Consider the following 17,016-nt stretch of genomic DNA (forward strand, 5'->3'; position numbering starts at 1 on the left):
CCTTTAGTTTTCCCCAAACCCTCGTGTCTGGGGGGGTTTTGGGCTGAATTCGCCGTTTTTTGACGATATGGGGAGGGGAAAAGAAGCATCTTTTGGTATGTTACCGAGGTGAGCCCAGCTCAGTGCTCTGTGTGGTAACCCTGCTGCGTCCAGACGGTGCTAAAGCGATGCCAGCTGCTGGGAAGCGGCCAGTGGGGTCCCATCGCTCTGGAATGCGCTAGAGTGATAGAAAGTGTTAAAAAAAAAGGAAAATTGGTAATTTAAGGGCTAAAACCTGATAATTCCCGTTGGATCACGAAGCCGGAGAGGGCCAGGACCGGGCTCCATCCCCGGCCGCCGCCAGGGGGCGCCGCAGCGCCTCAGCCGCGGCGCCGGCAGCAGCGCTGAGGAGAGTCAAGATGGCGGCCGCGCGGTGGCTCGGCGCGGCTGCGGGGCTGGGCTCCCGGTAGGTGACCGCGGGGCTCCGCGCTGCCCCGGCCCGGAGGAGGGGACCCGGGTTTGTGTCCGTGTCCCCCTCCAAGGGGTCCCCTCTTTCCCCTTCCTCCCCCTCCAGAGGCTGGGGGTGGTCGCGTCGTAGCGAGCGGCACCGCGAGCTCGCAGGCCGCGTTCGCTCTTCCGCTTCCCTTCCGCTCCGCTGCGGGGCGGAGGAGGGTGAGGTAATTCCTTCCCTCCCCTCGTTATAAACGGAGGGTGAGAGGCTCTTTCTGCTCTCTACACCGTTTTAACAGCGAGGGGTTAATTCCCCCCCAGCCCCGCAGGTGGTGAGGGCCTTCCCCTGAGGTCTCCTACGCACAAAGGTGTGGGTAATGAGGTGGAATTCCCCATACAGGGCTCAGGACCGTGCTGTTCGCCCCGATATGTGCATAGGATCATGCAGTGAGAGGCAGTGGAATCCCCTTCCATATACGTGTCCTTAGGGCCAAGCAGTAAAGGGAAATTCCCCCCACCATAAGTGCTTGGAGACTGTAATAAGGGGAAAATCCAAGGGCAGTGTGGTTGTGGGCACATCGGGTGTGAAATGGACAAACCTAAGGCAGAAAGGAGAACTTGGGGCCTTTCCTTACAGCCCATTGTGGCCTCTCTACCTGCCATCAAGACCACAAAAGTAAGCAAATAACATGATTCAGAGCTCTTCCGGGTTCGTGTGCCTTCACTTACAGTAAGGAGGTACATTCCTGACGGTTTTCCTCCCGTTCCCATGCTTGAGGAATGTGGACCTGGTATTGTGCTTGTGCTCCAATCCATGACCCCCTGAGAGCATTGCAGCCTCTCTTACCTCCCCTGTAATACTGTAATGTGTTCAGTTTACCTGCTTTCCCTCCTGTATCCTAAAAGGAGGAGAGAAACCAGAAGTAATGAGTCCTCAGTACGTGGTATCTGTGAAACAAGGTGGATTTTGGTTCATTTTCTGGTTGTCACTTTGAGATACATTAACTCTGGAAGTTAGGCCTGTTTCTCCATCACTCCACCTTCCTTTTTCCTCTTCCAGTTCCTTTCCTCTCTGCTCTTTCCCCTTTTAACCCCATCTGAGCAGATGACACCAGCCCTGTTTTGGCTGCATGGGCAGCATGGAGCAGAGCCTCTGGTTTAATTCTGGAGCAACACTTGTACAGGAATGTACTGAGTTTCTTTATTCCTCCAAGGGAGGAAGTGCATAGAGGTGAACAGGGGTGAGGCTTAATGGTGTGAGTAGCTAAAAGGGGTTTTATCTCTTATCCAAGTGTCCTGCTCTGTTTTTCTTATGTCAGTTGTTAGTGTAAGGGTAGCCATTGCATTAACTTTTTAGCTTGTCTTGTATCTTCCAACAGTCCCATTGGAGACCCTTATCTTTGACCAGCTAAACCCACATTGTATAGGATTGGATTCTGGGCTTGATTTAGCCTCAGGTGCTTGAGACTGGATTCATCTCAGCTGTCTGTAGCCTTCTGAAAATCAGGTATCTAGTCCAAGTTAGGTTTCTAGGCTGAAAATCAGGTATTTAGTCCAAGCTAGGTTTCTAGGCACTGGCTGCTGTCAAGAAGATGACAGAGGGTTTCTTTAGGGTGATTTATCCTCTTCTGTCACAAGTAAGTAAGGTGATTTGCCTGGCTTTAGTGACTGAAGGAGTCTAATGTTTTAGGTGGCTAAAACCTGGGAGCTGTGTCTCTTGTGATGCAGCCTGCTCCATTATCCAAGAGAGAAGCGTGCGGAACACTGTGGGGTAGTGCAATTTGGGAATTGTTGGTAAAATTCCTTTTCTCTAGGTTCTGTCGTGTGATGGTGAGAGATCACAGTTTGACACCTCAACAGTGTTTCCACCAGCTTGTGCCAAAGAAGCCCTTTCTTCCACCTGCAGTGTGGCATAATGCAGGTAAACACTAGTTAAAAATGAAGAGATGAACGTACTGTGGCTTTGTGTCTTGTGGCAGTCGTGACAGTTTGTTATTCCTTCTGAAAGCCGAGTGGTGTAACATTTCCTACGTGGTTTTTAATGCAGTTTTAGTGCATTTGGAGCTTAGAGAGGTTTGGATGGCTCACTTTGGGCTGGATTATGCGTGTTTGTTCTGTGTCATTCAGATGCCAAAGCTTACCAAGGGGCTTTGCTGGTGCGAAATATTTGGGCTTTGCTGTGCTTCTTAATTTAATTTCCTAGGGTAAGTGTATCTGTTGTGAAAGACTTTGTGTTGCCTTCTGTCCAGCTTCAGCTCCTGAGCTCTGCCAGACAAAACTGCTGCCTGTCCAGCTAGAACCTGGCAAGGATGGGGGCAAAGCTTTTCATTGCTAAACCTGCAATACTGTCTTGTTTTAATGTCCTGAAATTTGCAGTGCAGAAAAACCCTGAGTTTGCACCTGCCTGAGGGATTTAGCAACCGATCTCTAACGTTGCAGTAGGAAGAGTGTGAGACACGTTCTGCAGGTGCTGTTGCATGGCATTAGTCACAAGTGGAAATGTAATGTAAATGAGTCTGCTCAGGCAGAAGGTTCTTTTTGATTTTGATTGCAGACAAATCCTGTCTTATCAGCTCCAGCACCATTTTTCCTCTTTCAGTTTTACTCAACAGACAGACTCTGACAAGCAGATACAGTATTTTACCTGCTTCTGCAAGTATCCTAACAGTGGCCTCTGGTATCTTCCTCTTACCTTGAGCTGATGCTAGGCTGATGCCCTAGGCGAATGCACAGGCATACACCGAGTGTTCCACAGAGGGTTGAAAGAAGCACCATAGATGTTTGACGTGAATGCAGACAGTTACCAAGTATGCAATAATGAATTCCAAATGAGTTATTTTCACAGCTGTGCAAAGAACTCTCCAGATTGATTCATGACTGAAAATCTTGGCCTTATGAAGGCAGATCCTCAACTGCAGAAGTCACTTCCAAATACAGAGGCCCCCCCATACAGATAGCTTTGCAGCAGCCATTTGTGTTTCAGGGTGTTAAGAGATGGTAGATGAATAATGTGACCCATTGCTTTCAAAAACTGGGCACTGTACTCAGTTTACACCATCCAAATCCCCCATTGTTGGTCATCTGTAAACTGCACTGTTACACTGGATGTGATTTTGGATGCCAGCTGGGTTTGGAAGATGAGTACTTCTTCCATCCCTGTAGATGAAGGTGACTGGTTGCTTGCTCCATTGGGATTATTCTTTCCATGTTAAAACTAAGAACATCCATGCTAGAAAGTATGCGTGTGTGCTTTGCCATTGTGCATGTTGAAGTCAAATGGGTTGTTACCATGACAGACACATATAGTAACAATTTAGCAATCTATAAGTAGTGTCATTTGTCACCTAATACTAAAGAGTCGTGAGCAAAATGGCACTTTGCAGAAATGAAAATGTCAGCTCTTTTTGCTGCTCTAAATCCCTGGTGCATGCTTTTGAGTTCTGTGAGTTTGTTTCTCTACTAGTATGTGTTTATAAATATTAGTTCCTGGAGATTTTTTGGCTTAAAATGCATTTTATTCCCTGAATGTTTGTATATTGTTGTGCTCTTTGATGTGCAGGGAGAGTTAGGAAGGAGGAGAACTAGAAAGAAGACAAGAGACTGTCCCTAACTGGTGTTCAGCTTCAGTGGGACATTAGGAATATGCTGTGTGAACACATCTGCAGGAAAATAAGCTATTAAATGCACTAGGATGGCTTTTAGTAAATAAAAAGCTAGCAAAAGGAGCAAAGACAAGCTTCCATTTATCATCTTGTTTGCCATGATATTCCTGTTTGTCAGTCTTTGTGTCTGTCCGAAAGCTTTTGTGGAACCCACTGCATTGTGCTTTAAACTATCGCTGCTGCTGTTTCCTATAGCACAGCTATTGCTCTCAGCTTGGCTTGCTGAAGAATCAGGATCCTTGACTTCATTGAAGCTGCTTAGGTTTGATTACACTGTTTTTCTTCTTTCTGTTGTTTTGTTTTGTTTGTTTGCTTTAATTTCCAGTAAGAGGGATGTTTATTCAAACTCAGGACACACCGAATCCAAACAGCTTGAAGTTTATTCCTGGGAAGGAAGTGCTGGGGTCGAGGACTATGGAGTTTTCCAATCCAGCTGCAGCATTTTGCTCACCTTTAGCAAGGTATTATTAAATGTGGGGGGGATCTGTATGGGTTGTGTGGTGACAACTGATGTTTTAAGCACATTCTGCTCCATATACTCAGGAGCAGCTTGGTTGGATTTCAGTTTTTAATGTCTCTTTCCTTGTGTGTAAAATTAAAGCTGGGAGGATTGTGGTTACTAAAGGAGTCCTTCTCTGTGTCTGTACTCCCCATTTCTGTATCATCAATACTCTACTTCGTGTAACTCAATTGAGTGGTATCATAAATCTGCATTCTTGAACAGTGAGACCTCTGGCCCTGAGTTCACAAAATCATTCCCATCAGAACACTTTTAATTCAAGTAGTTACTTGGAAATCATGCAGCTTCTCACAGTTGGGAAACAGATCCTCACAAGTCTCTGGAAATACTTGGAATCATCCCTTTTACATCATTGCTTTCACATGTGTCTCTGAAAAGAACCTTTATCCATTATATGGGTGGAAGTGCTTCAGTTTGAGCCCAAGACCCAGAGGTGCTGCAGTAGATTACCTCTGGAGATCCCAGTTTAAATCATCTTTATATGTTGGAAGGATTATATGCAAAAGTAGAAGCTGTTTCATGTGATACTCTCCAGGAACTTTGAGTTATCAAACATGCAGCTCTGATGATTCCAACTCTTGTAGAGCTGTTTGTGCAAACAGGATCTTTATGAGCGAAGCTCTGTTACTTAAATACATTGTGAAAGGGTTGTGAGGACATCACGTGTTGATGGGATGCTGAAGCTGTAGGGTGTGATAATGCCAAAGTACATCAGGCTGCAGAGTGCAGTCGACAGAAAGGAGGTTTTTGTTGTCATGTACTTGCAAATAGACATTTTCATGAAAGAGGTTGTATATGGTAGGATGTGTACCCTGGCAAACCAGCTTGGTTATGTGTATCCTGCAGGTTAATGGGGAAAAAAACTGTCTAGATCCTTAAACCCCAGATTATGTTTTTTGTAAATGGGACACTCATTTATTTTAATAGGGAATGCTCATTTTCCAAAGAAGTATTAAAAGCTTCCCGAAGGGGATGAAGGGGGAGTATCATTTTGGTTGATCCAGGGTGATTTGGTGCACTTGCATAATGTCATTGTTTGAGTAAGGTTAAAATGCCGTTGATTTAGTGATGTAAAAGCCCAGAACACATGTAGCTGTTTTGTGTGTAGGAAGGCTTTCAGATGGCTATTGTGAAATCTCTTTTCATCGCACATACCTTTGTGATGAGATTTCCAATTCCTTCGTTGCATTTTTGATGTTTTACAGGAGATTTCACACACACACAGAGTTACATAAATGCCTTTTCAGGAGTAGCATCCTTTATTTTGTGGAGGAATTTGTTGGGGTTTATTTAACCATTTGTGGAAATTGGCTTTTGCATTCTCATTCTGCTTTTTGCACTTCATTGTCAAACATCTGCTATTGCCTCCCCTCTAAGCTCTTGTGTTGCTTTGGCTGTGTGGTAATTTACGACCTGGTTGTTGGATGCTGTATGGGGCCCTCTCAAGCAATTGAATATGAATTGTAAGCCTTTACTTAACTGAATGATTAAAACTGTTGAAGACTGCTCACAAAGTGAGTTGGGTGTTAAAGCCTTGTGGACTGTTTGGCACTGATCCTTTTATTTAATAGCAGCAGCATTGAAGGGAACTTGTTTTGAGCTCAGTTACTTTGAATAACTTTAATCTCAGGACCATTCCTCATATTTGCACTAGTCCTCTCTGAAACAGTAGGTACCTACAGGGTTTGATGGTGAACAAACAGCTTTTTATACAGAATATGGTTTTGCCTTCAAAGAGAAACACAGATCCTGTAAGAGATGTGTTCAGTCTTACTCCCTACACTGGTTCACAGCAGGGTTTCCTGGCTCTTACTAAGCTGTAGGTGAAGTAACTGTTTCTCCCAATGGCTCTGGTTTTAGTGCTTATTTTTTGCCTAAGAGGTATATTCTAGAATGTTTTTTCTCTGTCAGATTACATAAATCTTCAGGAGTTTGCTATAATGTGTGTTGGTTTGGGTTGTTGTTTTCTTAACAGGCAGTTATTCAGAATTGAAGGAGTTAAAAGTGTTTTCTTCGGACCAGACTTCATCACGATCACCAAGGTAAGCAGAGCAGAGATTTGGATGTGCTGAAAGATGAGTTGAGATCCAGCTGTCTTCATAAATGGCCATAGGGAAGATCCAGTCAGACTCCTGGGTGTGTGTCATGAAAGTATCAGAGGCAACATTCACAAGGGAATTGCCTTTAATATAAAAGCAAAAAACATGATAAAGTGTGTATGAGCACTGGATTAGGTTTCCTTGATCTTGGAAAGGGTCAGCATGAGGCCCTGTGCAACATGGTAGCTTGGAAGCTGGCTCTGTGTCAGACCAGAATTGGGCTGGATGACCTTTCAAGTGAATGGCTGTGTGATGGGGATGGATTCAGTACTCACTGTTTACACAAGGTGTGGAGCTCATGTCAACAGAGAGAAGGTGGTGGTAGTAACCCTGCAGGTATCCTCTCATTGTGTGAAGAGCACAAGGCTAAGTCAGGGAATGATAATTTGACTCGAAATGGGACCAATCTCAAGTCTCTGAAATGGTTGGGTAGAAATATGTGTTAAATACTGTATTTAGGAAACTTTCACCTCTTTAGCTAACACTTTTATAGTACTTGGCTTGCAAACAAGGAAACCTTTCTATTGACCATTATAAGTTGAGTCTTACTGGACTTTTTTGGCAGAGCTGTGCCTGGACCTGACAAAACTATGGAATCAAATCAAATCCATGCATTGAATGTGAGAGCCCATGATATCTTTAATGTAAGAAGAATCTCTGTCTAATTTAGTATTAGGAGGCAGATACTCTGGTTTTACTCTTTCTTTCTTTTTTCACCCCATTCTCACAGGATAGCGAAGACCTGGATTGGAACTTACTCAAACCAGATATTTATGCAACTATAATGGATTTCTTTGCCTCTGGCTTACCTGTAGTCACTGACGAGGCACCTAGGGCAGATACAGGTAAATCAAACTCCTCAGGAAGAGGCTGGAATCTGGTGTTGGGTTTAGTTTATGTGACATCCAGAAGAGCCTCTGCTTGTTCCTCATGTCCTCTTCCTGTGTGTGAAATACTTTTGAGGCCTTAGGAAGCTGTGGGGTTTTGTAGCAGACCCTTCTTGTATGGGCACCTGCAAAGGGTTTTATTTCCCTCCTTAAATCAAAAAGAGTGCCCAAGCTTAATGGTAACTTTATGGTCTCAAATGAACAAGAAATTGTAAGAAGTCTTTTCCAAACCATAATGAGAGGAACTGAAACTAACTTCATATTTAGCTCAGGGGCAGTATTTTGCTATTTATTTTCTCATTTGCAACTTAACAACTTAAACAATTTTCCCAGTGTTTTAAGGAAGGTTATGGCTATTGAGTTCCTCTCTGGATTGAATTTCAATATTCAATAGGCTTTATTTTATTTGGAAAAGTTGTCTTAAAAATGCTTCTGTGAGACTAACACTGAGCTCAAAATTGCATCCAGAACTCCTACACCCAGGCATGGTCATAATTCTTCTCCTGCTTTGTTTTCTTGGTGCTAAAACTTTTGAGGACCCTGCCTTGATCCATTAATCCTTACTGAATGTTAGTTGTTACTTCCTTTAAAAGGGGACTGCTATTGTCTGTTAAGGCCTTTGGCTGCTGAGAACTCTGAACTGATACTGGTTTTTGGTAGTGGCAGCCTGGGATGTAAATAAGGACAATGCAGAAGAAGCTGCTCTAAATTGAGACTTACATGTTTTGGTATCAGTCACCTCAGTGATGGGTTTTATCCTCTCCCATTCTGCCATTATGGATATACAGTGTTAGTAAGTCTGATTTGCACTTTTTGCCTTTCCCAAGGTGCATCAGAAGATGATGATGAAGTTGTACTGATGATTAAAGAACTGCTGGATACAAGAATAAGGTAAAGTGGGAACATTACTGCGAGGTGGGAGTGAGTTAGTCTTGGGGATTGGCTTCATTTAGGGAACAATGTGTTTTTCTCTGGGTATGCGTGATTTCATGGTCCAGTATCCAGTTAAAGTGCAACACGGGCCAGCATTGAGAGTGCTGTTTCCTCTAGTTGGAAGCTTTCTGTCTAGTTTGTGTGTGGAACAGACTCCTTATTGCTCAGTAACTTTAGAATGGTGTATAGCCTTACCCTCCATAATTCATTTGGACCAGGTCCGTTGGTTTAACCTGGCTTACTTTTAAACAGTGAAAACAGCACAAGCTTTGCTATTAGGGTGGGTTTTTTTCCTCTGTTGTATGTCTCTGTCTTAATTGTACTTGTCCCTGCCTTCCGAGTATTCCAAACTAGTTTATATTCTTGTATAGTACTCTAAAGAAGAACTTACAAGTGGTTTTCCTTTACTGTCTGGGCTTCCATGGATTTTTGTCCTTGCATTCTGTTGCAGTTTTGTTGGTGTTGTAACGTGGCTTGGATTTAGAGACTGGTGGTAGCTAACAAAGTCTCATGGGGGGCTGTGGATCATGACGTGTACCTGAAGGGTGTTTTTATGCTCATTAATTGCCTTCCAAAGTGAACTGAAAGGAGTAAGCAGCTTGACATTTTAGATGCAGGGGAAAATGTCTGATGCTTCTCGTGTTGATGCTTGTTGGTGACTTCTTCCCCAGCTCACATTACAGGAGGCAGGAAGTTGTATGTGGATCAAAATCATGGAATTCAGTTTAATTTTTCCAGAAGTTATGGCAAACTTGGCCTTTTTATTTAATTCTGCTGTATTTTAAAGTGCTGTGAATGTCAAAACGTGGTTGTCTCACAGCTGACACATGGTATTGGTTAATGTTCCTGCAAGGAGAGAGGAGAAAAGCAGGAATAAGCTGGAGCACTTTTCCCAAACACATTTACTAAGTGTTGAAACATGTATCCCAAGTATACTGTCGTATAAGGCTTTATATATGTCATATATATACTTTACACTGTCGCATAAAGCCTCGTTCAGGAGGCCCTGCTCCTGCTGGGTATGTGCTTGGTTAAGCTCCCTCAGGTATGTCCTTTCCAACCCTAACTATTCTGTGTTTCTATGTTAGGCCTTGATTTCCTCTTTCATAATGGTCACGGAATTTGTGCCCAAATTTCTGCTTTTCCCCACCTTTTTTACTCACTTCTTTCCCCCTGTCCCCTCAATGGACCAAGAAGCTGTTGAGAAGAGCACTAGCAGTAGTGTCTCCTACTTCATTCAAGAGCAGGATAGCTTACAGAAGCTATGTGTACACCAGTGCTACACACAAAGCATTTATTATTTAGTTGATCAATAATATGTGCAAAGAAGTTGTCTGAAAGTGCAGGATGGAGGGAATACAGCTCTGAAAGGTCCCGTGGTGTGTTTAAAAAACCTAATTTCACGTAAGAAAAGTGGAATTTTTAGTCTTTGGCTTTCTGGAATGGAGATAATTTCTATGGTGAGTTGTTACTAAATGTGTAGATTATTCTCTTAGGAGTGTTGCTCTCAAAGAGTGACTTTGAAAAGCAGCATAAAGAGCTTCTGTTAAAGTAACCTGATGGTTTTAGCCTGGTCTGGAGAAAGGTTCCTGTGGGGATACAGTTACAGTGCTGGGCATTTGTGGCTTGCAAAAGGAGCCCTTGCTGCAGAATGCTAATGGTACTGGGATGTATTCTCAGATGCTGGTTTCTTCACCTGCTAGCAGGATTAAGCTTTCCTAGTTGGAGCTTTTTCCTGCCCTGTGCAAACTCTGGTGAATGGTGGATTTATTTATGGAAGCACTTAAGGACTTGTTATCACTGTCCCTGCTCAGGTAACAGATGCACATACATGGTGTGGTGGGACACACCCCTGTTGTATTTGGCACATAAATGAGGCAATCAGCATTATGTGTGGGGAGGGCCTTAAGGCAAACCCATATGTCTTTGCAGACTGAATCAAGCTCAACTCTGAGGTGCTTGCCCTCAGCCTTAGAATTTCAGTGATTCCTTTGTATGCTGCTGCCAATATGTTTTGCTTAATGTCTTATGGTAAAACAGCAGTGAGGGTCCAGCAAAGTATGAGTTGTTGGACATTGAATTGGGTGGTTTTAGGGAAAAAGGGCTATATTTACTATGTCTTGGCAGTTCTTTGTGTGTATTAAATTTAGCTTTACTAAAGATTTCTGGAAGGAAACATCCTTCAGCTATACTTGCTTTAAATTGAGTATCGTGTTCCACCAGGCCGACAGTGCAAGAAGATGGTGGTGATGTTATTTATAAAGGCTTTGAGGATGGGATTGTGCAGCTGAAGTTGCAGGGTTCATGTACCAGCTGTCCCAGTTCCATCATCACCCTCAAGAATGGGATACAGAACATGCTCCAGTTTTACATCCCTGAAGTAGAAGGCGTGGAACAGGTGGGTTGGTCAGAGGTAATAGCTGTGTGCTTTCAAATGGAAAAGGTCTTTGTCCCTTTCCAGTGTAGGGGGTTTGTAGATGCAGTTCTTCCCAGTCAGAAGCTGTATCTTAGCTAAAGATATAGAACTCTGCAGTGTCCTGTACAGCTCTGAGCACCAACATGTGCTTCTTGGAGCAAGTCCAGAGGAGGCCCTGAGGATGATCCAGGGGCTGGAGCAGCTCCCATAGGAAGACAACCTGAAAACATTGGGGCTGTTCAGCCTGGGGAAGAGAAGCAGTGTGGAGACCTGAGAGCAGCTTTCAGTGTCTGAAGGGGGCTACAGGGATGCTGGAGAGGGGCTCTGCATCAGGGGCTGTAGGGATAGGACAAGGGGTGATGGGTTCAGACTGAAACAGGGGAAGGTCAGGTTAGACAGAACAAGTTCTTTTGTATAAGGGAAGACTCAGAGTCTTGCTTTCTCATTAAAAACCTGATACCCTGTAGTGATTGTTCTGGTGGCCTCTGGAACAACTTCACCAGCTCCTATTACATCATTCCTTCTGGAATTAATCATCTTTAGCCACGTTTCCTCCTGGTGTTATTGATAGCGAGTGTTTCTTACCTTCTTCACATGACCATTGTCATTCAGTGGTGTAGAATAACTGCTGTTCCCCTTGCATCCATCATGGATTTAGTGTAATAAATTCTCTGTGCAATCTGACAGGACTGAGGGTTTAAGCTATTTAACTAAACTACTTCTGGATCTGATTTCAGGTTGTTGACGACGATGATGACGTGGAGAAAGAAGCAAATTCTACGTGAGCTGGCATCCTCTGTGGCCAACTAAGTAGTTAACCTCTTGGTGTACATAAACTCTCCTTGTGCTGAGGAACAGCTGAATTTGCCTTCTGTTTCACTCTTACATCTGTGAAAATGTATCATCAGTTGAAGCAGTTTGTCCACTAGGTTATTAAATGCCCTGCATTCAAATAAGAAACCTTTTGCTCTACTTTGTACTATGTCTTAAGCAAGAAATGATGGGCTTTAAAAATGATGTGTCTTTCCTATGTTCTTTCATATAAAAATCGAGACTGAATGAGAGGCCAAAGTAAAGTTTCTTGCCTTCTTTTTTGTGCAATAGAAATACTACATGTTTATTCCCCCAAACCTCCTTATGGGGCTCACCAGGGCTCTCTGCCCTTGCTCCATAACTGGGGAATTCAGGAATGTTCATTTGAGCCAGTCTTGTTAGAAAGCTCTTCATAGGATTTTTGTGTGTGTGAAAAGTCACCCAAAACCTCAACTGTTTGTTGCAGAGGATGTGATGTTGCCATCACTTGTGGAAAGTTACCTGCTCACTTGCTCCCACTGTGCAAATAGCAACAGGCAGACAAAAGGGGAGTGTTTTGTTATAAAAATTGTATCTTTTAACGTAAATGTTGGAAGATCAAGATCCTTATCAGGTTTAGTAAGTGGAGAGACTAATTAGCTTCTTTAGCAGTAAAATTGTTCAGCCACCATTAGTGGTCTGTTTAAGCTTGCAAAAGATGGTTTCTTAACATAATGCTCCAACATCAAGATGAATGCGTGGTGCTTAAGGGCACAAATTACATTTGTAGGCTAGCAAAGAAAATGAATGTGTTTACCTATGCCATATCCTGTTTGCTCCTGCAGTGCCAGAGAGTGCAGCATGTGTGTAACTTGGCTGCCCTGGCTGAGCAGGCGAAGACGTAGCACAGCAAAACATGTTCTGCTTTTAGACTATGGGATGAGAAATATTTATTGTTCTGCAATGGAAAAGACGTAAATTGGGCTTTGCAAATACCTCTGTTTACTTGAATGTGTAGGACTGAATTTCTTCCTGGTGCCTGGCTTTACGAGCTGGCTTTGATGGAAGTACTGCTTCTCTGCTGCCACAGTCGAGCTGAGTTTGCAGTTGTTATGTGGGTTCTGGTTGCAGTCGTATTCCTTGTGTGCAAGTTCCCAGGATGTCCCTCTCTTTCACTCCTTGCCAGTCTAATTCCACTGAGTCCCTAACCAGGATTAGTTTGTCAGTGAGAAACTTTTCTGTAGTGTGCAGATCAGCTTAATGCTTGCCATAAACTCCATAGGATCATGGAATGGTTCAGGTTGGAAAGAACCTGAAGATCGTAAGGTTCCAACCCCTGCCACAGGCAGGGACCCCTTCCACTGGAGCAGCTGCTCCAAGCCCCTGTGTCCAACCTGGCCTTGAGCACTGCCAGGGATGGGGCAGCCACAGCTTCTCTGGGCACCCTGTGCCAGCGCCTCAGCACCCTCACAGGGAAGAGCTTCTTCCTTATATCTAACCATAAACTTCATATTACTGGTTCAAAACTTGAAATACTTTAGCAAAATACTTGTTCAGCTTTCATGGGGAGTGATAACCTGCTGCCATTGAAATGACCCACTCATGATGTAAAACGTGCTTTGAAATAGCTGTGTTTTCTTTACCCTGTTACGAAGTAACACGGTGCCTGATCCTGCAAGCATATAGATGACAAAACTTCCCTCCAGGCAGGCTCAGACTACCCAAAAGAGAGCTTGTGCAAACGTTATTGCCACGTTCTTCTTTGTCAGCAAATCATAGAACAGCGACTAATGTTTCTGGTTTCTCAAAAATAGAGCTTTTGAGGCCTCATTTGTCGATTTAATGCACTATCAAAGGCAAAACTTAAACAGCAAAGTGGCTGGTTTGTGTGTTAAATAAAATGTCTCTCTTAAAGATGTGGTCTGTATTCTCTAATTAAGCAGTACTAATCTCCTCCAGGTACAGTAAGGACCCAGTTCTGCCACTTGTTGTATTTCCAGTCTTGTTTTTAATGGGGTTTTGATGTGTACAGATAGGACCAGATTAAGCCTGTGTGTAATGAGCCTGAAGATTAAGCATCTTGTGATCTTGAGACTGAAGAGCTTCCATGTCCAGCATATATCTTGTGTGTTCTCAAGCTCTGTTGTGGAGAGAAAAGCACGTAATGCTTGCATCCTATCCTCTTCTCTGTTCTGTCATCTAAAGTAAGCTCTTAGGGCAGCAGTTGTATTTCTGCAGCATAAAGCAATGGGGAAATGAAAGCAGAGGGAGGGGTTTAAGTCCCAGTTCTCACCTGGGGAACAAACCCATGCAGCAGCACAGTATGAATCACCCTGAATCAAGGAGTTTCTGTGTCAACCTCCTAAGCTCTGGAACAGCTTAGTCATGGAAAGAAGCCCTGCTAGGAAGAGGTGTCCTGTCTCTGCTCACCCAAAAAGCCTTCCCCATTCACAGACACCAAAGCAAACAGAGGAATGTTGGAATGACTGTGCAGTGGTTTAGCTTAGGTGTCTGTGGAGGGGCAGTGTAACATGATGTTCTTGCAGCCCTAACACAGAAAGGGCTTTGTAGCTGTGCTTTAACACTCAGGTCAGCAGGGGGAAGGTCTGTAAAATGCATTTAGAATGGTAATGACTGCCTGAAATCACTGGTGGGCTTTAAAGGGGGAAGAGAAAGTACATTGGTGTTTTTGCTGTGGCTTAGACAAGTGTGAGACTACAGTCAGCCATTCAGCCTGTTTGTTTCTCACTCACGTGGGACAGAGCAAATCCACTCCTGTCTCCAGAGCGATGTTCTAGCACTCTCTCTTACAGGAAGAGATGATGACAGCTATCTGAACTCATCATCTTGAAACTGTTTGCAGGTGGACATGTGCTTTTTGTCAGGAAGTGACTCATTCCGTGCTCCTAGGAGGGAGGATGTAGCCTGTGTGTCTCTAAGGCAGACTTGTGGTGATGCTGTAGTGCAAGGTGTGAAGCACCCATAGCCCCAGCCTCCTGACAGCAGCTTTGGAACAGGTACTTCCAACCTGGGAATTGCTCACGTTCCCTCATGTTAATCTGCACAGTGTGATCTATCAGGGGTCACAAAACATACTCCTCTGGGGTGATCGTTTGCAGTGTGTCTAAAATGCAGGAGTTCATCCCAAGATTCTATTTATATGAGTTTTATTGAAGGAAATGGGTGTTTTTCTTCCCCAAACATGACTCCTTTTTTGTTCATTTTAAAAGGCTGACATGTGAGAGAGAAATGTTTGCACCTTTCTCCATGTGGTAACAAGTGTCACATCTACATCTGCGTGAGCTACATGTGGTAGTAAAACCATGTATTGTGTGTGCAGCAGACCTCAGAATGAAGGTACATTATGTAGGGGATAAATCCTGGCTTTTAATAGGGGAAAAATATGCAATGGACACTTCCAGAGTAAACCCATGGAAGTAAATATCAGTGTGTGTGGCATCCACACCAGATCAGTGCATGTGGATGGGTGAGCCTCAGTCTGCGGCATTCCTTTCTATAACATCAAGTATAGAATAGGTTTAACCCCTGAAGTTTGGTGTTTGCTGATGTGAACTGTGTGTTTTGGGGGTGTCCCTTGTTTAGGGTCAGAACCTTTCAATTTGCCTTATGATAATGCTGTAGTTTATTTTAGGTGGATGTTCTGGTCGTGGTAAGCAGCGATGAGCAGGAACTGCTGTAAAGAAACCCTGATACAGGAACGAACCAGCAGGAGCCTTGGGTGTGCCTGGTGGATGGGTAACAAAGAGAACTGGAACAGCAGCCAGCGCAGAGGGAGGTATTTCTGTGCCAGAGTTACTTTGTGTGTATTTCTGGTGATCCCCTTTCTGCGGATTAGTAGTTTCCTTCTCATCTGGGGAACCGGTTTCCACTGCCACAAGGCAGCTCCCTCCCTTAGTTATCTATTGACTTTTACAGCATCAAGATAAAGTTAAGTGAACAGCATTTTTCTTTAGACAAAGCCAACCCCGTTTTTGAGGCAAATTTGAGCAAACAGCATTTTCCTGAAGGGATCGCCCTCTTTTGTACCCTTCGGCTACCACCTGACCGTGGCCATGGCACAACCGAGCCTCTCCTTTGTCAATCCCACCCATCCCCGTTTGCTTTGCACACTCATCCGATGGTTTCCTTCCTTCCCCGGTCCCTGCCGCTGTAGCCGGAGTAGAAACTGATGCTAGAGCCCGATGCTTGCTCCGCACCGGAGCCCGTTCGAGCCCGTTGTGGGTAACAGCTACCGGTACATCGCCCGTCCCAACGCTGCCGTCCGACGGGGCCGCAGGTCCGGCTGCCACGTCCCGGGGGCCGGGCCGGGGCCGGGGCGGGGCGGGCAGCGGTGCCCAATAGCGGCCCGGGCTGCGGGCCTGCGCCCTGCACCCCTCCGCGGTGGGGGCCCGGCCAGCAGAGCCGGCGCGGCCGCGGAACGGGGCGCACCATGTGCGGTAAGGGCCGGGGGGCGAGGCCTGGGGGGGTGCGGGGAGGCTCCGGTCCCTATATCCTGGTCCCGGTTCCTATATCCCGGTGCCCGCAGCGAGCCCGGTGGAAGGAAGGCGCCGGCCGCGTCTGCGTTGCCTCGGTTCCAGAGATAAGGGCCCTGAGCGCCGTTATCTGGAGGTGTCATCGTGTTGTTTCCCTGGGGAAGGCGTCTCGTAAGGGGATAATAACTCAAAAGGACGAATTGGCCCCAATTTGTGTGCGGTTGAGGCCGGGGGGTACCAAAGGCAGTGCTGGTCCCTCGGTGCGGAGCCTTGGGGGGCGGTGGGGCTGGGGTCTGGTTCTCAAGGCAGCCGAGTGCCCAGGAGCCGCAGCCCCAGTGAGCATCACTGATACATACACGGTATGGAAAAGGGACGTGGGTTTCACCGGTAGCCTTTCCGAACATGGTTGTATCAGGAAAACCACTTCTAGGTGGGAACTGTTGTTTCTGGTTGTGTTTTTAGGCGTTAAAACTTGTGCTGTGGATGCTCGTCCATCGGTTCCAGTCTGCTCGGTGCAGGTTGTGAGGCAGGCAGGTAGACACGGGGTGGAAATAGCCACTGTGGGGTCTGCCCTAGCTCACCCCAGGCTGCTTGAACCCCAACAGGGCTCCCCTCGGTTGAGCAGATGCCTTAAGAGTCACTTGGGTACCTTCCCCTCCTGTTTGCTGTATTAGCACAATGCCTCTGCCTCATCATTTGGACCCAGGGATGTGATTTACCCTTTCTCTTCCTTCTAGCACGTTGTTTTCATGTCTTTCCATAGAAATTCATGCAGCTTTGACCTG

At 45.1% G+C, this 17,016-nt stretch overlaps 2 protein-coding genes across 5 annotated transcripts in view; both read left to right on the forward strand.

Annotated features, from left to right (window-relative positions):
- Nucleotides 1–376: 376 nt before the first annotated feature.
- Nucleotides 377–12,022, forward strand: NFU1 (NFU1 iron-sulfur cluster scaffold). Of its 2 annotated transcripts, XM_034070530.1 has the most exons (8): nt 377–445; nt 2,244–2,350; nt 4,417–4,552; nt 6,587–6,653; nt 7,441–7,555; nt 8,425–8,488; nt 10,754–10,928; nt 11,684–12,022. In XM_034070530.1, exons 1-8 carry the CDS (start codon nt 399–401, stop codon nt 11,729–11,731), a joined length of 759 nt encoding a protein of 252 aa, XP_033926421.1. In that variant the 5' UTR covers nt 377–398; the 3' UTR covers nt 11,732–12,022. The 2 variants fall into 2 exon arrangements, with proteins under 2 accessions (XP_033926421.1, XP_033926422.1); XM_034070531.1 differs by lacking the exon at nt 377–445 and having other exon boundaries at nt 2,251–2,350; nt 4,443–4,552.
- A 4,116-nt stretch (nt 12,023–16,138) lies between these two features.
- The window catches only part of GFPT1 (glutamine--fructose-6-phosphate transaminase 1), a 32,812-nt gene continuing 31,934 nt past the window's right edge, over nt 16,139–17,016 (forward strand). For all 3 annotated transcript variants that reach the window (XM_034070430.1, XM_034070431.1, XM_034070429.1), the window contains exon 1: nt 16,139–16,195. In XM_034070430.1, the coding sequence (XP_033926321.1) occupies nt 16,189–16,195 (7 nt within the window). In that variant the 5' untranslated portion in view covers nt 16,139–16,188. The remainder of the gene's footprint in view (nt 16,196–17,016) is intronic.

This window comes from Melopsittacus undulatus, chromosome 18, assembly GCF_012275295.1.
Source record: "Melopsittacus undulatus isolate bMelUnd1 chromosome 18, bMelUnd1.mat.Z, whole genome shotgun sequence".
Taxonomy (NCBI): Eukaryota; Metazoa; Chordata; class Aves; order Psittaciformes; family Psittaculidae; genus Melopsittacus; species Melopsittacus undulatus.

Excerpts from the sequence above, each read along its gene's own strand:
- NFU1 (XM_034070530.1), top strand. The coding sequence starts at position 399 with ATGGCGGCCGCGCGGTGGCTCGGCGCGGCTGCGGGGCTGGGCTCCCG. Across the intron at positions 6,654-7,440 it reads ACTTCATCACGATCACCAAG|GATAGCGAAGACCTGGATTG; the intron begins GTAAGCAGAGCA and ends CCATTCTCACAG. Across the intron at positions 7,556-8,424 it reads GGCACCTAGGGCAGATACAG|GTGCATCAGAAGATGATGAT; the intron begins GTAAATCAAACT and ends GCCTTTCCCAAG.